Source organism: Dreissena polymorpha, chromosome 13, assembly GCF_020536995.1.
Source record: "Dreissena polymorpha isolate Duluth1 chromosome 13, UMN_Dpol_1.0, whole genome shotgun sequence".
NCBI classification, from domain to species: domain Eukaryota; kingdom Metazoa; phylum Mollusca; class Bivalvia; order Myida; family Dreissenidae; genus Dreissena; species Dreissena polymorpha.
In genome coordinates, this window is record NC_068367.1 from 44,690,789 (window position 1) to 44,712,732 (window position 21,944).

General features: G+C 35.2%; 2 protein-coding genes across 3 annotated transcripts; one reads left to right on the plus strand and one right to left on the minus strand.

Moving 5' to 3' along the window:
• Window positions 1–852: 852 nt before the first annotated feature.
• On the minus strand, window positions 853–3,734 carry LOC127856472 (10 kDa heat shock protein, mitochondrial-like). Its single transcript, XM_052392690.1, has 4 exons — window positions 3,570–3,734; window positions 2,844–3,002; window positions 1,974–2,066; window positions 853–1,367 (listed from the first exon to the last, which is right to left on the minus strand). Exons 1-4 carry the CDS (start codon window positions 3,570–3,572, stop codon window positions 1,317–1,319), a joined length of 306 nt encoding a protein of 101 aa, XP_052248650.1. The 5' UTR covers window positions 3,573–3,734; the 3' UTR covers window positions 853–1,316.
• Window positions 3,735–4,030: 296 nt separating this feature from the next.
• On the plus strand, window positions 4,031–20,685 carry LOC127856469 (60 kDa heat shock protein, mitochondrial-like). 2 transcript variants are annotated; one of them, XM_052392686.1, is made up of 13 exons: window positions 4,031–4,196; window positions 4,903–5,071; window positions 5,693–5,779; window positions 5,988–6,153; window positions 6,541–6,623; window positions 8,807–8,902; window positions 10,186–10,279; window positions 10,872–11,040; window positions 12,871–13,078; window positions 16,168–16,305; window positions 16,826–17,000; window positions 17,683–17,861; window positions 19,645–20,685. In XM_052392686.1, exons 2-13 carry the CDS (start codon window positions 4,904–4,906, stop codon window positions 19,801–19,803), a joined length of 1,722 nt encoding a protein of 573 aa, XP_052248646.1. In that variant the 5' UTR covers window positions 4,031–4,196; window position 4,903; the 3' UTR covers window positions 19,804–20,685. The 2 variants fall into 2 exon arrangements, with proteins under 2 accessions (XP_052248646.1, XP_052248647.1); XM_052392687.1 differs by lacking the exon at window positions 4,031–4,196 and adding an exon at window positions 4,349–4,369.
• Window positions 20,686–21,944: the final 1,259 nt, after the last annotated feature.

Consider the following 21,944-nt stretch of genomic DNA (forward strand, 5'->3'; position numbering starts at 1 on the left):
ATTTTTCACTTAAGCAACTTCTTTATAACACAGATTAGCAGACATATAAGTTTATTCTGTTAAAAGACTTTAAACAACTTCACATTGAAAGTGTCTCAATGACTGAGCACTATGTACATCTATGTACAAATGCACAAGAGGGCTTAAAAGTCCCTGGGTCGCTACCCCGAGTTTTACAAGACTATTGCCAAGCAATAAAATTCCCCTTTCCTATGAAACTCCACCATTTTCAGCAATATTTCTAGTCCATGTGTTACCATAGCAATGAGAATTCTTGATGTAGGAACCAAATGAAATGATGTGCATAATCTCCATATTGTCATCTATCTATGTTTTAAGTTTCATGAAAAAATATGAAGAACTTTTTAAGTTATCGCAGGATCCACCATTTTCAGCAATATTTCTAGTCTATTTGTTGCCATAGCAACCATAATTCTTGACGTAGGAACAAAATAAAATGAGGTGCATAATCTCCATATCGCATCTGACTTTGTTTCAAGTTTCATTAAACAATACAAGAACTTAAAAGTTATTGCAGGATCCAGAAAAGTGTGACAGACTGACAGACAGAGCGCAAACCAGAAGTCCTCCGGTTTCACCGGTAGCTGACAATTAACAATATAAAGACACTCTATTTATCACACCAAAATCCTGCAATTATTTATTGACCTTCTTCTGAGTAATTAACTATCTATGAAACAATATTCACCTATTTCTAAATTCAAACAGTGGTTTCTAACATAAAGAAACTCTTGTACACATAACATTTTCAATTTAGAGTTGTAAGGAAAACATACACATATAATTACACAGTACACTTTGAACATGAGTGAGATGAAAACAACTATGCTGTTAATATTTTTACAAAATGTTTAATATCTCATAAACAATACATCTAAATATTCATGAATGATCATCGTTCATACTAAATTTCTCACAGTTTGAAACATTTACACATGATTCATAAAAGAATGCACTCAAAACAACACAACATCTAAGGATAGATAGATTTGTTTCACCAAGAGACACAATTCCATCAATATTGGTTTTTACTTGTTCATCAAAATATTACCAGTGAAGGCAAGATCAAATTTTTGTAGAGAAACATAAATTTAGCAGAACAATCATAAGATCTACAAACTTTTTCATTTATTTTAACATGTGTACTATATATCCCTCATAGAATAAGTGATTATTAGTTAGTTTTTCCCCAACTAAATCCATGGATGGAACAATCTACATGAACACAGCTCCGTAGTTGATCCTAAACTTGATTTTCATTGAATGTTCTTCCCACAGATATTCATTCACTGGTTTCATGACTCGTACTTCCCAAGGATGTCTGTATCACGGAAAAGAAAGTATTCCTGCAAAGAAATAGTTGGTTACAACTTAGAATGGAAAAAGCCTTTTATTATTGTTAAAAACTAAAACAATTACATTTAAGCACACAGATGTTCAAAACAAAAACTAGCTTCTCCATTTGAAACAAAGAAAAGTTAATTATTTTTGTGTTATTTTACTTTTAGATTCTATATGTTCATTTCATTTCTAGAAACTTACGTTGAAGATAATGTTTAATCATCATTCAAAATGTTTTTGAAAATAGCAAATGGCAATATGTAGATTTTTTTTACGAATTTAATCATATACCGGTATGTGAAGCACACGTGAATTGACAGATAACATTTCTTATCTTAATTCACCTTATTGGAGACCCAATAATGACAAAATATTTGAATCAATACATAACTATATTATAGAACTATATAAATGCCCCAGGAATGCAAATTGTGGAAAGCCATCATAAACAATTTAAAATTTCAGCAGAATTAAGAGTCCAACATTGGCAAATTGGAAGTCCACAATGGCAACAGTGGGGCAGATACATCTTATGATTAAATAGCCGATCAAAAAGCTTTAATATATACATATAATCCAATATATATGTATGAAATTATTATATATTTTACCTGGTTATCGATCTCTACTTTGGTTCCTCCATATTCAGGCAGTAAGACTTTATCCCCAACATTCACGCTAACAGGTACAATTTTTCCATCATCCTGAAATATTGAACACAATTCTGACTAGTCTGGGTCTCTGGGAGCATTTAAAAGATGCATACAAGTTCTTGTGTATGTTCTTGTTCTTAAGTTTCATTAAGACTTTTAAAGTATGACAGTTGCACTGGCCACTTTGTTGAAAATTATCCTTTCTTTGCAGAGATCGTAACCCTTAATAGGACTTGGGTCACGTTTCAACATTAATTGCCATTTTGTAAAACTTAAAATATATGAAATCTTGATCTTGACTTCCATTCCAGGACTAATGTGCTTGATACCTTATAGGCAATTATTGTCTCCTTCAGACCTTAATTGCAAATCAATGAAGTATCAGTATCTGCCTTGGACACAAATAAAGAATTTGCAAAGAATGCAAGAAAATATATGAGTAACACTGACTAGCAGAAATGACGGTTTAAAATATTTCTGTACCCATAGCAAATAGCAATTTGTTTGACAAAGTTTTAGAGTGATCACAGCATCCCGATTTTTCAGACAGAAGGACAGATTAAATAAACTCTGATGAAGTTCATGTTCCCCATATTGCTCTCTATCTACTAAATTACTGTTTGAGTTGTCCCAAGATCCAGATTTTAGTTTTCATCTGTAACCATAGCAACCACAAGTGTTACCTGTCACAGGATTCAGATTCTTTCAGACGAACAGCCAGACAAGGAGTAACACTATAATCCCCTTCAGTCACAAAGGTATGGTAATAATAATCAAGTGCTAAATGTGTACTACAAATAAGTCTTACACAAGCCAGAGATAACTCACCATTCTTTTTCCATGACCAATAGCTACAACTGTTGCTTCAAGGACCTTCCCTTGTGCCTTTTCAGGAATCATCAGACCAGATTTTGTTTTCATTTCTGGGGCAAATCTTTCAACTAACACACGGTCAAACATGGGAAGGAACTTTTTAAATGCACGTGCCTAAAACAAAAATGTTAATAAACTTTGTAATATACCTAGCAAATATTATGTCATGGGCCAAATTTCGGCCCCATATACGGCCATACAAGGGCCCTGGAGTGCCATGAGGGTGCTCATTAAATTCGCATGACATTGAAAAAAGATAATAAACTCAAAACACTAACCTAGATTCAGTTCTACATAGAGCTTTATTCAGTTACAATGCGTATTCAGTATTACCTATCGGAGATAAATATTTATAACAACATTAATTTTAAAGAAGTTATCCATAAATTGCATAATGTATTTTGATATAAGTGAATTAGCAGCCCACTTATGGTGAAATAAAAATTAATTTATGGTGACGTTTACTTTCCTATGATTAAATCAATGTAACAATATACAGCTGTCAATAAGATCACATTGCTTTTGCAGGGTTACGAAAGAACTACAATACGAATCAATGACCAGTTATTGAGTTAATATGATTTAGTTAATTTTACACACTTTCGTTGAAAAGCTACGATATAAAAGATGAATTATTAAATAAATAACTTTGGAAAATGACGAACGCAAAGTTAAACATACCATGTTGCGTCCTGCAAAATGTCTTTCAACAACTTGACAGATCAGAATATTCTAGACAACAAAAACACGTGGGTTTACCGGCTGAACGACCTTGAATGGGACTAGCTAGCAGACAATAACTTACGCAATTAATCGGACCTCAAAACGATGCAATTAAAAATAAGTTAAACTCATAAAAGTGTTTGAATATCATTTTTTATCATATGATGAATGTATTAAACGTTAAAATGATTTTTTAATGAATTGCAACATATACAGAAGAAATAACATGTCCCTCATATAGTTTTAGGCCCTAATAGTGGACTTACAAAACACAAAGTTGCATCAGAACTTTTTAGTTAATAAATTTGTCATTACAACTCAACATCTTTATACAAAAATTATTCATTGTATAAAATTGTATTGAAAATGTTAATAAATATTGAAAATATGTAATGAGTAGGAGTCATGCATTTGTTAGAATCATGGTGTTTTACATATGCTCGACCCTTAAGGTCACTAGGTCAAAGTAGATGATCCTCCTTACAGAAGAGTTCGCAATAACACCAGTGCACATTTTCTAGAAAGTCAAAATAACTCGCGAGGTCTGCAACACTGCCATCTTTGACAAGTTTATAAAACCACAAGGTAAGTACAAAATAAACACCAACAAACATGACAAGTGTTTAAAAACGCATTTTTTTCTGACAATTTGCATTTTGACAAGAAAACACGTGTTGGACTCTCGCCGGCCGGCACATGAAACGCATGCACTATTCGCTGTCATTTTATTATGATTGCAAGTGAAATTGCAGGACAAGGTTTCCGTTTGTTCTTGTTATTGAAGAATTTATGTTGATAGTTATTGATGTTTTATCGTCCGACTGAAGTCCTTCACTTGCTGGAAATTATCACTATCAGTATTTTGTTACATCTTATCAATAATTGTTATGTAATTCTGGTGTATTTGTTATGCTATATTTCCCGTAATGTGATACAATTTCTAGAAGCTGTTCTGCGGACAAAGTTTCATAACTGTTAATATTTATGCCCCCGAAGGAGGACATATAGTGATCGGACAGTCCGTATGTCACACTTTGCGTTCAGGTTTCGAAAAATTCTCATAACTTCTACGTCGCTTCAGATAGCAATTTCATATTCGGCATGCATGTGTATATTGACAAGGCCTTTCCATACGCACACCAATTTTGACCCCTTGACCTTTAACTTAGGGTCCGCGTTTAGGTTTCGAAATCTGCGTTAAGGGTTTCGAAAAAAGCTCATTACTTCTATCAATCGTTTATAGGGGGCATAAGTCATCCTATGGTGACAGCTCTTGTTTTATTTTCTTCAGAATGTTCCGCCTTTCACCATTTGTTCGACTTGCTGCCTCCAAGAAGTTCACACCTGCCTTGGCAAGATGCTATGCAAAAGATTTAAAGTTTGGTGGGGATGCAAGGGCTTTAATGCTCCAAGGAGTTGACTTGCTTGCTGATGCAGTCGCAGTTACTATGGGACCAAAGGTAAAATTCTTTACACTGATATCTAAGTTCAGGGCCCTCAATCTATCAAATCTGCGGCCGAATCCCCCACCTGGAAAGTATACTTTTTTCCCCTTTTAGAGGGAAAAATTCCCCCTGAACTTTCTATAAAAAAAAAATATTTTTTTTTTTTATTTTTTTTTTTATAGAAAGATGTCTCATGATTATTATATCTCAATTCTATTTCAATTTAATCTTGTCAAACATACTAAATTATGAAAAAAGAAATGAATAAAGTGCAAACATGTACAAATGTAATAATGAGAACGTAAGTAAAAAAATCCCCCAAAAAGGGAAACGCCGCAAAAATTCCCCCTCCTGAGGGTAGCGACCCGCTTCCCCTAAAATGGATTGAGGGCCCTGAAGTTAGTACACTTCCTAAGCCATGCTCTTGTTTTGAACCAGGCCAATACCCTCTTTCATACATGTTGGCTTGAAAAATTGGCTTTAACATATTAATATGTGATTTCAGGCTTGATTTGTCGAACATTTTTGTTAACTTTACTTTTTAATAGATGTATTGGTAATACATTCGAATTTAAAATTAATCTTTCAAACTGTGAGGCAGTCTCTTTTAAAATCTCAATATTGCTTTCTTTTCAGGGAAGAAATGTTATCTTGGAACAAAGCTGGGGTAGCCCCAAAATTACTAAAGATGGTGTAACTGTTGCCAAAGGAATAGACCTAAAGGTAACTTGTCCCATGATACAAGTATTTAATGTTATGCTGCGCAAAAAGACACATTAATGTCATTTAGGTTTGATTAAGAACATGTTCCTGATATACTGCTAATCAAGACGACTCGATGATACACATGATTTACTGATTGAGTTCTGTTTGACTGATAAATTTTACTTTAAAGCTATGCATGTTATTATTATTTGCATGTTCTTGGCAGGATAAATACATGAACATAGGTGCTAAGCTAGTTCAAGACGTAGCCAACAACACCAATGAAGAAGCAGGGGATGGGACCACTGCTGCCACAGTTCTAGCGCGAGGCATTGCCAAAGAAGGATTTGATAAAATCAGCAAGGGGGCTAACCCAATCGAAATAAGAAAAGGTTTGTTTAATTTAGTTTGAACTTCTTAAGCTTGATCGCACAGAAAGCTTGTTAAGGCACTAGTCTAAACTGGACACTAAAGACTAACTTATATAACCAGCACTTAAGAGAGGGTCTTAAGAATGCTCTCAGAGCAGGGGCCAAACTCAGAACCTCTTGATAGCTCAGGGGACTACATATCAACTAAGCCATCACAACCTCAGAGGTTTGCCTTTTCATTAGTTGAGTTAAGGTTTGAACAATATGGAACACATACCTGCTGTTCATACTAATAAGGGCTGTTGTTTGCAGGTAAAAGCCTCTGGATTTTTGTTGCTATTTATAATTGTGCAATTGTTTCAGCAGTTTATTACAATTTTTAAAGCCAAAACTTTATTTTGTGTTAAGGTGTCATGATGGCTGTAGACTGTGTGGTTGAAGAATTAAAGAAGATGTCCAAGCCAGTCACAACACCAGAAGAAATTGCTCAGGTAACCATATTAATTCTACTATTGAATCTACGATGTCACATCTCAACAAAAGCCTATTTTAGAGTATTTGGTTCAATCTCAATATGTCCTCAAGACAAGTGGACATCTGATTACATCTGAAACCGATAAAAAATGGATTAAGTTGGGAACCTTTTTGTTTTAAGAAGTTTGATAAAGTTTATTAGTCCCCTACCGGTTTCACCGGAGGGGACTTATGGTTTGCGCTCTGTGTGTCTGTCAGTCTGTCTGTCACACTTTTCTGGATCCTGCAATAACTTTTAAACTTCTTAATATTTGTTCATGAAACTTGAAACATGGATAGATGGCAATAAGGACATTATGCACGTCATTTTATTTTGTTACTACGTCAAAAATTCTGGTTGCTATGGCAACAAATATAAAAAAGTAAAAATAAAATTATTTCTGACAATGGTGGAGCCGGTAGGGGACTTGGCAATAGTCTTGTAAAGTAGTATTTCATAGAAAAAATAACCTCAAGGTGCCAATAAACATTTGCAATGTCTGAGCATAAAGTGATAACTATGCATATTGTGAATGTCCTTTCAATTGTTTCAAGTATTCCCAGGCAGAGCAGAAAAAAAAGAGGTAAAAAGCAGGTACAGTCCACTCTCGTTATTGACATCGGATATCTCGATATTCTCGATATGTCGAAGTAAGCTCAATGTCCCATGTTTTTTCCTTCTTTATCTATATAAATAAACATCGCTTATCTCGATTTTCGTTATGTCGAATAATTCGATATGTCGATATAAAATTTTGTCCCGAGTCCCGATTTAACATGTATTTACCGTGGTTTATCTCGCAGTGCGAATAACTTTTCCAGTGTCGGCAAAAAGTGAGAAACGTTTTCTTTGATACTTCACCGTCCCGCTTCGCCTGGCTGCTCCCGATACTGTGCGGTAGGAAATTGATCCGTTAATTGCATCAATGATCACACGTGTGTAATGTCGTTAGCCATTAACACTTGATTAAGGCCTGTCACTTTAAGTGTTACTTTAACATCAATTAACTGCAGTTAATACACAGCCTGCCGAAAGGCCGAAAAACTAATTATTTTTACAAACAACATTCCAAAATGCATTGAGTTATATTTTTGCGTATATACACCGTCGTTTACTCGACAGTTTAGAAAATTATAACTGCATGTGTTCGTGCAATTCTGTAATACTTAAAACGTCATTTTAAGCATTTTAATAGCAAAATTAATCGTGCCTCGTAAAACGCGTATATATCAGGAAGAGAGTATTATGCCACACGGTGACGGCTTTAGTTAGATCACTTAGCAGTTATTAAGATGTTAAAAACAAGGTAAATTTTCGTCTCATTTTTTCTTTGAAAAAGCCTTATCGGATATCTCGAACTCACGTTATCTCGATATTTTTTCTTGTTCCCGCCGACTTCGAGATAACGAGAGTGGACTGTAGTTACACTTCCCTTATGAAAATTATAAGGGAGGTTCTAGTCACCAATTAATCTTGACAAAAAGGTAATTTTGAGGAAACACATATTCACGCACATTTTCCTCATTTATTTTTTGCTAATATATTTTTTTTAAACATTTAAATGTTCAAAACTTAATATATTTGGTTGAAAATATATTTTAAGCGCACTTTTTAAATGTAGCTCAGAAATTGCCCTTAACAAATCTCCGAATACCTGTTAGAGCTGAGGGTAAAGTAGTAACAACCAGGCAAAAAGTTCAGGGGGTACCCTTGAGCATATAAACCTTATGTGGAGCTTTGTTTCCAGGTTTGATTTCAGCTGTCATCTGATGCTGTATATCTAAGGCCAAAAAAATATAGGTCCGTTTCTGGTATCCTTGGGGAAAAAAACAGGGTCGTTAGGTAGGGATTTTTTTTTTTTTTTGTCTGGTACTAGAATGGAAGGCTACTAAAGGTTATAATAAGTAAAAAACATGTATATATTTGCTTTGTTTGCTTGATATTACATCTGATATGAAAGAAAATGAACATTTTAATATTTTTTTTGCGACCCCAATAAAAAGTTGAGGGTCGGCGCCGATTCGGGAGACATGGTCGGGTGACCGGAAACGGACCCTTTTTTTTGGCCTAAATACAAGAGCAGGAACTTATTTGTCTTCAATTCTATGTTCTGTCTATGAACAGTATTACATATACATTTTTGTTTATTTTGTGATATAGGTTGCAACAATTTCTGCAAATGGTGATAAGTCAGTAGGAGAATTGATATCCGATGCCATGAAGAAAGTAGGCAGAGATGGTGTTATCACTGTGAAGGTATGTTCCATGTTCCGGTCTTAAAGTAAAGTTAAACCAAAATTAAATGTCTTATATTTGTATGTCTGCTCAACAATTCAATCAAATCTTAGTCTTATGTTAGGCATAAAATCTACTTAATGAATCAACAGTAATTGCAATTACAGGAATATTAGCTGTTTTCTGTTTAAAAGCTCACAGCCCTTAAAATGTAAGACAACTCCTTATTTCTCTGTACAAGAAGTATGGCAAAAACAAAAAAGAGCAGTTTTTATACGCCCGTATAAAATACGGGACGTATTATGTGAAACCCCTTGGCGGCGGGCGGCGGGCGGAAGGCATCACTTTGTCCGGACTCTAATTCAAATTGTATTCATCCGATCTTCACCAAACTTGGTCAGCAGTTGCATCTAGTTGATATCTAGGCCAAGTTCGAATATGGGTCATGCCGGGTCAAAAACTAGGTCATAGGGTCAATAAGTGCATTTTCAAAGGGGCCACTTTGTCCGGACTCTATTTCAAATTGTATTCATCCGATCTTCACCAAACTTGGTCAGCAGTTGCATCTAGTTGATATATAGGCCAAGTTCGAATATGGGTCATGCCGGGTCAAAAACTAGGTCATAGGGTCAATTAGTGCATTTTCAACGGAGCCACTTTGTCCGGACTCTAATTCAAATTGTATTCATCCGATCTTCACCAAACTTGGTCAGTAGTTGCATCTAGTTGATATCTAGGTCAAGTTCGAATATGGGTCATGCCGGGTCAAAAACTAGGTCACAAGGTTACTTAGTGCATTTCAAGCATTTAGCATGGTGTCCGCTCTCTAATTGAAGTAGTTTGCATCTGATCATCACCTAATTTGGTCAGAAGTTGAGTCTAGATGATATGTAGATCAAATTCGAATATGGGTCATGCCGGGTCAAAAACGAGGTCACGATCGGACACATAATGAATTTCAAGCATTTAGCATGGTGCCCGCTCTCTAATTGAAGTAGTTTTCATTTGATCTTCACCAAATTTAGTCAGATGTTACATCTAAATGATATCTAGGTCAAGTTCAAATATGGGTCATGCCGGGTCAATAACTAGGTCTCGAGGTCACTTAGTGCATTTCAAGCATTAAGCATGGTGTCCAAAACCTCCGAACGGGCGTATCTTGTGACAGTTTGGCACTCTTGTTTTCCTTTATTTACTTATTCATTAACATTTTATGATTTATTGGAAACATCATTGAGCCTTGACCATATGGCTTTCAATTTTCAAGGGACTAATTACTCATCTGTAGACTTTCTATTTTTCAGGACGGTAAAACCATGAAGGATGAATTGGAGACAATAGAGGGAATGAAGTTTGACAGAGGCTACATCTCACCATATTTTATCAATTCTTCAAAGGGTATGAACAGAGTTTATCATTTACATGACAGTTTGTTTGCATTGAAAAATGATTTATTGTAATTATTACTAAAGCTTTTTGTCCCCCTTCCGGTAAGTTAGTCAGCAAAATGGTAATCCTTAAGGAACTCTAAGCGACTCTTGCTATCTAACAACGGTTTTAAGAGACACGAGAAGTGATATATTGTGGTTACCATATTAATATAATTTATTATGCCCAACTTCTAAGAATGGGGAGGTAGGGTACTGGTTTGCCCCTGTCATTAGGTCTGTCAGTAGATCATTTGTTTCAGCGCAATATCTAGAGAATGCTTTTGACTGCAGCTATTTCAACTGATGTGAGGATGGTTGGGAAGAAAAGAAGACGCCTATAGATATTTAGATCAACAGGTCAAAGGTCAAGGTTGCAGGGGCTTGTCACTGTTAATTTGTTTCCGCACAATATCCTGAGAATGCTTTGATGCTGTGATATTGCAAATGTATTGACCGGTTACCTGGATGAAGGGGAAGACATCGTAAGATCTTTGATAACAATGGAGACCCAAGCTGCAGTGTTGCATAATACCATTCAATATCCATATCTCCATGTGCAGGTGCCAAGGTCGAGTACCAGGATGCCCTGGTGCTGCTGTGTGAGAAGAAGATTTCCAGCGTTCAGTCCATCCTGCCTGCCCTGGAGCTCGCCAACCAGGCACGCAAGCCCCTCGTGATCATCTCCGAGGACATGGAAGGGGAGGCTCTCAGTACGCTCGTACTCAACAGGTTTGGCTTCAGCAATTGTTTGTACTAAAATGGGAATCAAATTGGTTTCATGCCAATTTGAGAAAATTAGCGTGTACACATGGTTTCAATTTGAGAAAATTAGCGTGTACACATCTGAAATAGAAAAATTTGTGCTGCGAAATCTTCAGATTGTGAATTATGGGGTTTAATGACATGGTTCTTGATAGCTCATTTTAATTATTCACTTGCGCTTTTGAAACAAAGTTGATGCAAATTTCCTTTCTTTGGGGAATTTTGCCGAAAGCAAATACAAATTATTTTTTTCATGTCCCCCACTATAGTAGTGGGGGACATATTGTTTTTGCCCTGTCTGTTGGTCTGTTGGTTGGTTGGTCTGTTGGTTGGTTGGTTTGCGCCAACTTTAACATTTTGCAATAACTTTTGCTATATTGAATATAGCAACTTGATATTTGGCATGCATGTGTATCTCATGGAGCTGCACATTTTAAGAGGTGAAAGGTCAAGGTCATCCTTCAAGGTCAGAGGTCAAATATATGTGGCCAAAATCGCTCATTTTATGTATACTTTTGCAATATTGAAGATAGCAACTTGATATTTGGCATGCATGTGTATCTCATGGAGCTGCACATTTTGAGTGGTGAAAGGTCAAGGTCATCCTTCAAGGTCAGAGGTCAAATATATGTGGCCCAAATCGCTTATTTTATGAATACTTTTGCAATATTGAAGATAGCAACTTGATATTTGGCATGCATGTGTATCTCATGGAGCTGCACATTTTGAGTGGTGAAAGGTCAAGGTCATCCTTCTAGGGTCAAGGTCATCCTTCAAGGTCAAACGTCATATAGGGGGACATTGTTTTTCACAAACACATCTTGTTTATTCCTTATTTTTTAAAGTGCCTTTTTATGGCTTCTTAATAAAAAAGGGAACACATGGCTGGGCTTGGAAACAGCCCAGTGTTTTTAGCTCGGTTGTTTTCGGAGAAAACCCGAATTAATGTCATAGCCAGCTCGTCCGCCATAGGCGTCGGGCTAAAACCTTAACATTGGCTCTTTAATCAAAGTGCTTCCACCTACAACTTTGAAACTTCATATGTAGATGCACCTTGATGAGTTCTACACGCCACACCCAATTTTGGGTCACTAGGTGAAAGGTCAAGGTCACTGTGACCTCTAAAAAAAAAAAAAAATCTGACAAGCTTTCGCAGCCAAGTGTTGGCACCAGTTATGCGATGCTCTTGTTTTAACTTAGGTGTGTAGAGTGAAATTCATATCTGCAAGATATTAGCCAAAGAGCGTGTTTATCCTTACAATATTCAAAATTATTTTGCTGGTTTCTTTGGGGGATCGGTAAATTATTTTCTATTTTCGTCAAGGGTCAAGGTCAAAGGGGTTCCAACATGAAAACAATTTTTACAGAGAATTTTTTAGCTGGATATCTAGTTAACACTTCTATTTTGAAGTTTAAGGTCATTTTCACCCCAAACATGAAAACCTCTCCATTCAACATCTAGAGAACACTTAAACCTAGTGCCATTTGCAAAAGAAATCATATAGGACATAACAAGTTTACTAACAGGTGTAGCTTTCTGATGATGGCATTCTTGTTATACTTTCGGTTAGACATGTGTTATTTTGCTCATTTACCCCCACTTTCTGTTCTATTGACAGTATTTGGTAAAACGTGAGCATATAAAAGATATCAGCTGTCACTTTCCTAAATAGATTTGTGAAATTTGGGCATGCTAGCTGAGACATTCATTATGCTGGTTATATTAGAGTGAAGAAAGACCACTATTTATTTTGAGATAAGAGGTCAAGGTCACAATCCCATGCAATGTATTTTCAGGATCAAGGTAGGGCTGCAGGTGGTTGCAGTGAAGGCCCCAGGGTTTGGAGATAACCGCAAAAACACGCTGCGTGATATGGCGGTGGCAACAGGCGGGGTTGTGTTTGGGGATGAAGCAGACATGTACAAACTAGAGGACATCCAAATGCACGACTTTGGTGCTGTTGGAGAAGTTACAATTACTAAGGATGATACCATGATGATGAAGGTAATTTTAACATTGATCATAGTCCTATTATTTTTGCAGGTAAAAACACTGCCATTGCTATTCGAATAGTGTATTGGTGTAACCTGTAACATTGTCAGTTTGAGGATAAAACATTCCATTCATGTATTGAATGTAACTTAATTTGCAAAATTTCTCTATGTCATGCCAATGTTTTCTGACTTGATCATTTATATGTACCATTATAATTGAATAAATTGGCAAGCAAAAACTACAAATTTCTAAATCAATTGCTTCTTTTACCACCACTCATTGTTCAATTGACAGTATCTGGTAAAACTTGTGCATACAGAAATATTCCCACGTCCACTTTTCTGACTTGAATTGTGAAATTCATGCAAACAAGTTTGGACATTATTTATATTTTGCTGTATGACGGTGAAAGACTTCTAAATGACTTGCATTAAGCATGATATAACAACCCTAAACATGTGTTTGCCTTAAATAAAAATTATTGTAATAAAAAAAAATATGAATATCAAATATACCTTAATTATATGTTTGAGACCTGCCACAAATGTATTTCAATAACAGACCCTGTGATGTCCTGTGTTTTAACTTTGCTTATTTACCCCCACTTACTGTTCTGTTGACAGTATTTGGTAAAACGTGAGCATATAGAAATATTCCAACTTTCACTTTCCTGAATGGATTTGAGAAATTCAGGCATATTAGTCGGGACACTTATTACCTTGTATCTTTCGGTTTAAAAAAATCATGTGAATATATTCCTTGACAAGTATACAATGCTCATTTACCCCCACTTACTGTTCTATTGACAGCATTTGGTAAAACGTGAGCATATAGAAAATATCAGCTTTCACTTTCCTGAATATATTTGATTTGTGAAATTTAGGCATACTAGCTGAGACATTAATTACCTTGTATCATTCTGTTTTAAATTAATCACTGTCTAATTAGACAAGTTCATTTACCACCACTTATTGTTCTGTCCACTGTATTAGGTAAAACTTTGGCATATACGGGTAGATAGATTCCATCTGTCTCTGGAGTTTTTACATACAGACATAAAAATCATAACAGTTTCTTATTGCTCCTGTTGTGTTTTTTTTTTATCACCAGAACACAACAAGCTCATGGTGAGCTTGTGACTATTTCACTCGTGTTTTACTTTTTCTTTCTGTAAGACAATTATTATTTTGCTCATTTACCCCCACTTACTGTTCTGTTGGCAGTATTTGGTAAAACGTGAGCATATAGAAAATATCAGCTGTCACTTTCCTGAATGGATTTGTGAAATTTAGGCATACTAGCTGAGACATTTATAACCTTATATCTTTCTTTGTAAAATTAAAATACCAATCTCTTATTAGACAATAAATACAATGCTCATTTACCCCCACTTACTGTTCTATTGACAGTATTTGGTAAAACGTGAGCAAATAGAAAATTTCCATCAGTCTCTGAATGTATTTTTTACATACAGACATACAAGATGGGACAATTCAACAATTTGTTAATTTCTGTTTTTTTAAATCAATTAAACACCGCATGCTAATGGTGAGCTGTTGAGATTGCCCTTAGTCAGACGTGCTTGGTCTGTCATCAACATTTGCCTTGTGAACATTCAAAAAGCCATATTTAACCCTTTCAGTGCGGGAACCGAATTTTGAAGGCCTTTGCAAACAGTTTGGATCCAGATGAGACGCCACAGAACGTGGCGTCTCATCAGGATCCAAACTGTTTGCTATTCTGATAATATTCTTTGAAAAAAATCGAAGAAAATGCTAATTTTAGAAATTCAGCAGACAACATTTTAGCAGACGACAAATTTCCCAGCATGCAAAGGGTTAATGCTCAAGTATTCATGAACTTTGACCAGAGTTCAAAACTGGATATGTGGGATCAAAGCTAGGTCAATAGATAACATTTAACAAGAAGCTCTAAACACTCTTGAGGTCACGTGTATTGCCCAATGTCATGGAAACTTCTTGTGATAACTCAACAGAGTTTAAAACTGGGTCATGTAGGTCACTAGGTCAAATGAAAGAAAAAGCTATTGAACACCCTAGATGCTACGTTAATTGCCAATTTCTTCAAGAAATGTGAATGGAACATTAGTCACAATGATATCCTTACCGAGTTTGTAACTGAGTCACATATAAAAAACTAGGTTAAATTAAAGAAAACATCAGCACTCTTGAGGCATGATTAATTTCCCAATATTCATGAAACTCGCTCCTATAATTTGTTCTCCTCTGAATAAGATGTGATTTTTGTCCATTAAAGAACTTTGCTGCATTGAATGGAGGGGGGTTTTCCTTTTCTGGTTTTCGTAAAACCATTTGAACACTTTAGAAATCACATTTGTAGCCCTCTCATCATAAAACTAGTCTTTCTAAGAATACTTATAAATTGTGTTCTTTTGATATCTGGAGTCAGGACTTAATTGTTGTTTGTTAAAAAAATATGGCTGCAATGTGCTGTGGGCAGTTTTATTGTAAATTCTAACAACAAACTTTGGGCCTATTTATGAGAGAACTTCACATAAAATGGTACACAAGAAAAATAAGATACATTGCATAAATTTTTAGTACAAACCGTGTTAGAATTAAAATAATTCATGAAGGTTATAGTTTGTTGTCGAATAACCCACGGCCGGAAGTTTAGATGCGTGGTTTCAAATCACTTGTGCTTTGCAATCGTGATTTAATCCCTACGCATCTAAACTTCCACCCATGGGTTATTTGACAACAAACTATAATGTACACAAATTATTTCTTAAACCTCTTGATCCATACCTACTCAGAACAGTGCAGTAGCCTCTCAGGTGAGTCCCTTAGGAGCCCTTGTTACTCCAAACATTTTCAAAGCATAATCAAAGTAACTTCTAAAATTCTGAGGAAATATTGTAGGCTTTTATCAAATATGCCTGCATTATTAAATCAAATGTTCTTGCAATATGATAACTCTTTTGATTCTTATGGTTTAGGTTTAAAGTGATCCTCTCATTTGCCCGTCAATGGACAGTGATCATGCCATTGAATGCCCTTGGTTCAAAAGAATCTTGTCAAAGCACTCTTGATTCATAGATTTCTCTCCCATTTTAGGGTAAAGGTAATGCCAAGGACATTGAGAAGAGAATCAACCAGATCAAGGATGACATTGAGATCTCCACATCTGAATATGAGAAGGAGAAAATGAACGAGCGACTGGCCAAACTTTCCAATGGAATTGCAGTCCTCAAGGTTCGCTAATTTTGGAGTATTATGTGTTTAAAAATCTGTTGTTGATTTTTTGTTCAAATTCAGGGCAGGTATATGACCCCATTTTCAATGGGGAAAAAAATTAACCTTAAAATTCCCTATGAAAGGTTTCCAAAAAACAACATTATTTTTATGTCCCCCATCACTAAAGTGGGGGACATATTGTTTTTGCCCTGTCTGTTGGTTTGTTGGCTTGCGTCAAACTTTAACATTTGCCATAACTTTTGCAATATTGAAGATAGCAACTTCATATTTGGCTTGCATGTGTATCTCATGGAGCTGCACATTTTGAGTGGTGAAAGGTCAAGGTCATCTTTCAAGGTCAAATATATGGGGGGGGACATAGTGTTTCACAAACATATCTTGTTTCAGATCTCAACGTTTGGTTATCTCCTATCCATCTCTATAAGTTTAACCTTGGTAGATATAATTTCAAAAACAGTCTCAATACTGCAGCATTTGTTAGCAAAACATACAATGCACCATATTTCCATGGTAACAGATTGGGGGTACCAGCGAGGTGGAGGTCAATGAGAAGAAGGACCGTGTGACGGACGCACTCAACGCCACCAAGGCTGCGGTGGAGGAGGGCATCGTGCCAGGGGGTGGTACCGCCCTGCTCAGGTGTATACCTGCCCTGGACGCCATCAAGTGCACCAACAGTGACCAGAAAACAGGTGGGTAGTGTGCAGGAATGTAGTGTTGCTGTCCAGATATCTATCTATTATACCTCTACAAGTAAAGTTTAAGTAGGGAGCAGGAAATATTGTAATTTGCTCTGTGTTTCATGCTTTCTTATACAGTACTTGAACATGGCTGACTAAGTTGTTACTTTTGTGACACCGCTCTTGTTCTTTCTGATGATTTTGGACTGTTAAATTATTCATGTCCCACGCATCAGAACTGCATTAATGGTTGTTGATTTGCTGATAAATAGTGAATATATAATAATTCAAACAACATTTTAACAAACATTTGTGCAATTAAATGGGCACTATACTGTACTTTTCTGCGTTCTTGGTTAGGACAATTTGCATGGAATATCAAGTAATTACAAAATAGAAAATCTTGTCCAATTGGTGCAAAAAGGTACCAAGTGAAATTTAATCCAAAATCACATGGTACCTTTTTACACCAAGGGGGTGATCTGTTCTTAGTCTATATACAATTATCAGTACTTCATAATTTAATATAAGATTCTTTTATGCATTAAATATTATTATTTAAAAAATCAAAGTTACATATAATTTGATAAGTCAGCATAAAGTAACAAAATAATTTCAGTGTGTGTTCAACATCGTATCATGTATGGTAAGCATTTATACTGAAGGAATAAACTATATTGTACTCTCTGATCAGGAGTGGAGATAATTCGTAAAGCCCTGAGGATTCCTGCGTATACCATTATCAAGAACACTGGCATCGACCCCACCATCATTGTTGAGAAGGTGCTTGCTGCAGCAGGAAGTATGGGATACGATGCCCTCGAGGGAGAAATGTGCGATCTCATGAAACGGGGCATTATTGATCCAACAAAGGTGAGACAACTGTCCTTATTTTGTGAATATTTTTGTTAACCATTTATCAATGAGACAATTTTCATAGGGTGATTTTAAGTGATTCAACAATATTATGTTTTAGTCGTTAGCAGGTGGACATTATCAAATACTAAAATGTTATTTGCTATGTTGATTAATTGCTGGAATAAGACGTTTCAGGCGCTATAAGTTGCTAAAATGCTCTTTATCTCACATCTATTTTTTTGGACATTGAATGTTGGTAGTGGTTAAGGTGAACTGATTCATGCATAATTGACCTTGCAGCTGTTTGGAACTTTATTCTAGAAATAAAACAGTTGATCAGCGGTCGAATCCTTATGGTTATGTAGCTTTTTCTTCGTGATTGATCATTTAATCTTTAATGGACAAATACAAGAAGATAATCATTTTCCAGAAGATTATTTATACTTTGACATATGATATTTCATAGACCAATACAGAAAGTGATATTTTAAGCTGAATGAATTTAACCCTTTCAGTGCGGGAACCGAATTTTGAAGGCCTTTGCAAACAGTTTGGATCCAGATGAGACGCCACAGCGCGTCTCATCAGGATCCAAACTGTTTGCTACTCTGATAGTATTCTTTGAATAAAAATCGAAGAAAATGCTAATTTTAGAAATTCAGCAGACGACATTTTAGCAGAAGACAAATTTCCCAGAATTCAAAGGGTTAAAGACAAATGAACCTATAGAGATTAGTCAGAAAATATAAGTGAAAATAGTACTATTATATGACAACCTATTCATATTTGCTATTTACTACCACTTTCACCTATTCATATTTGCTATTTACTACCACTTTCACAGTCTCCTGATGCATACAAGCTGGCTATGGAAAGTCATCTTTAAGGCTATAGAATTGTATTTGTAAAGCAACACTAAACAGTCTTATGGGGAATTTAAATTAATGTATTAAAGAAATCGGAATATTATATAAACCTCATGTCTGAGATCTGCCAAAAATATTTCTCGATAACAGAGCTTGTAATGTCTTGCCTTTTAACTTTTGCTCATTTACCCCCACTTACTGTTCTATTGACAGTATTTGGTAAAACGTGAGCATATAGAAATATGACAACTTTCACTTTCCTGAATGGATTTGAGAAATTCAGGCATATTAGTTGGGACATTTGTTACTTTGTATCTTTCTGTTTAAAATAAACCTCAGAATGTCTTTCTAGATAAGTACAATTTATTTACCACCATTTATTGTTCTGTCGACAATATTTGGTTAAACGTGAGCGAATAAAAAATTATCAGCTGTCACTTTCCTGAATAGATTTGTGAAATTAGGGCATTCAAGCCTGGACATGACAACTTTCTTGAGACTAAGAAATTGAATAACTTTATTTGTTAACAATGATTAAAATAGAAAAGGAGGTTATAAACAAGAATTTGTATTAACTTCTGAATAACGTAACTGCTTGTAATTACTGTCTGAAATAACACATGAATTTTTAATAACATCTGAATACCTGTACCGCTTGTAAGTACTGTCTAGAATAAACCTGCCAACCAGTATGAAAGAAATATTTATTGAACCATTTCTGGGACTTCAACTATATCCATTCCAATTACAGATTTCAATTCATTTTTAATGTGTGCAGCTGTGTCTTTTATGCCCTTTTACTGTGTTGAGGAATTTTTTAGACCAATGAGTGCACATAAAACAATGTTGGCAAATGAAAATGATTGTGTAGCCTTACTTATAATGCTGACACCTTAATGGTTTATATTGCACAAGACTCTTGTGATTTTCAGGTTGTACGAACAGCGCTGGTGGATGCAGCTGGAGTTGCCTCCCTTCTCTCAACAGCCGAGTGTGTGGTTACGGAACTACCCAAAGAGGAGAAAGAGATGGCAATGGGGGGCATGGGTGGGATGGGAGGAATGGGGGGCATGGGAGGAGGCATGTACTGAAAAACCCATAGGCTATAATAAGACAATGTGATGCTAAAAATAGATTGTGGGAAATCCCAGATATGTCATTCGAGGTGGCAAAAACTTGTTCAATGGTAGCTTGGTTACTAAGGAGTTAAATCTAAAGTACAAGAACCTTGTTGCGTGTGTTCAAGATTCCTAGTTATGTATTTTTACAGAGATTATATTAGGCAACAAATTACAATCATGAAATACACAAAACAGGTTTTTGTCAATTTAGAAATGATTAAGAAAGAACGATTATTATTTTCCGATTAGCCATTAATTATTTCAGAAAAGAAACGAATATGGTATTATTCCAAGATCAGTGTTCACATCAAAATCTGCTTGTTCTTTTGTGTGTGTCTGCATTTGTTAAACATGTCTGTCACTGAAATGTTTTCAGTATACTTGTTGTATATGTTAAGAAAGTTGAGGTTTTTGATGACCATGTATTCATTTTAATCTGACGATGAAACATACAATAAATCATTCGTTCATTCATTTACATTTTTTTTTTAAATTAAATATTATTTTACACTTATACTTCATAAAACAATAAAATGTATTCAGAGTAACTTGCAAGCAAGAATACAGTCCCCATAATAGATGCCACTGTTTTTTGGTAAATTGATTTCTTAAACTTAATGTTATAACTTTGAAACCAAAAAGTAGTATGTCATAAATATAATCGGAAATTTAAAAATATTAAATGAATCCATACATGTATCTGTTATATTAAGTAGGATTTTGCCAGCATAATAGTGTAATAAATGGTGTGAAAATGTTATAGAATAAAAAACAAGTCTGTATAGAATGCTGGTTCATAGACTTGTGTGTGGATTGTGTATTAAATATCATTTTAATAAAATGTTTTCTATATTTATGTGTTGCAGTTTTACTTTTTTGATCTCATTTGCAATTCATAGTATGGCATAATTGTCATGTTGGTTTACAATTATGATTACAGCAGGGTTTTAGAACATTTAATTCAAGTGTGTTAAGCCCTATTAAACAAAATGAATAATAAATAAAATAAATGCAAAGTGCATGTAATAATATTTATCTATTAGCACAAGGCCTCAAGACCCACACTGATACATTTTACATCTTGCTCAAATTCTCAGTTTTTGTAAAGGCGGGCTTTTAAACTCTGTCAACCAGAATGTACATCTTAAAGCAGAAATGGACGATTACGTGGTTAGTGGACCGATACCATTTTATATTAGCAAATATTTCATTGTGAGTTTCAGCGTCCTCCTTTAAATGCTTGTACCAATGATAACTGTCATGACAAAATAAACATGTTCTTAAGTACATTACTTGTAATAAATTAATACCACCATGCACTATAAGTACCAGGGACCTATACAAACAAATATACATGAAGGTCCCTGTTTGTACGAACTAGGCACGTCGGTGCTCGCAGATAACTTGCACATCTGTGTATGTACCGAAATTCTTTGCGCGTTCGCATCAATTTCATCTTTTATTAGTTTTTGTAATAACTTCCTTCGGCACATGAGAATGACAAATCTTCATTTAAGTGATTTAATTTCGGATTCTTGGACAAAATGTTTAATGATTGATTATACACCACGCGCAGTGTTTTATCAATAAACAGTTTATTGATAGATCTTTGTCTAGTGTGAACTCCGAAGTCCTAAATAATGAACTTGTATCATATTAATGAGTGCCCCCAGTCCTACAAGATGACATCCAACCAAAGACCTTCCAATAAACAAGTTAATGGATAGAAATTTGCCTCCAGCATAGGCCACGCTTATTATGGTTGTAGCAAAATGTGTTTCTTGCAAGGACCACGCAAGATAAGATTAAAACGTAATGACATCTTCGATTTTACATTAATCGATCAGTTTGTATGTTTTTCTTCGCTGATGTTGGTGGCATTTCGTTGCATGTTAATTGATTATTCAATTATGTTTATTGTGATATTTCTACCAATGTGATCTAAGCGAAAAAACCAATAACAGTTGAAAAGCAATAATTATTACAGTAAATAATACTGGAAGTAATACATAACAACATAATTTAAAAAAGTATACTAGTGAAACGCGTGACACTCCGCACTGTTAAACGTACTAAAATTACGAATTCCTCAAAAGCAAAAAGAAAATGTG

What these genes read in the sequence shown, in the direction of transcription:
- LOC127856469 (XM_052392686.1), top strand. Translation starts at nt 4,904, where the DNA reads ATGTTCCGCCTTTCACCATTTGTTCGACTTGCTGCCTCCAAGAAGTTC. An exon ending in CACCAGAAGAAATTGCTCAG is followed by an intron (nt 6,624 to 8,806) that starts GTAACCATATTA and finishes TTTGTGATATAG; the next exon opens with GTTGCAACAATTTCTGCAAA. An exon ending in AGTACGCTCGTACTCAACAG is followed by an intron (nt 11,041 to 12,870) that starts GTTTGGCTTCAG and finishes ATGTATTTTCAG; the next exon opens with GATCAAGGTAGGGCTGCAGG.
- LOC127856472 (XM_052392690.1), bottom strand. An exon ending in TTGGTCATGGAAAAAGAATG is followed by an intron (nt 2,067 to 2,843) that starts GTGAGTTATCTC and finishes TCAATATTTCAG; the next exon opens with GATGATGGAAAAATTGTACC. An exon ending in AAGTAGAGATCGATAACCAG is followed by an intron (nt 1,368 to 1,973) that starts GTAAAATATATA and finishes ATTTCTTTGCAG; the next exon opens with GAATACTTTCTTTTCCGTGA.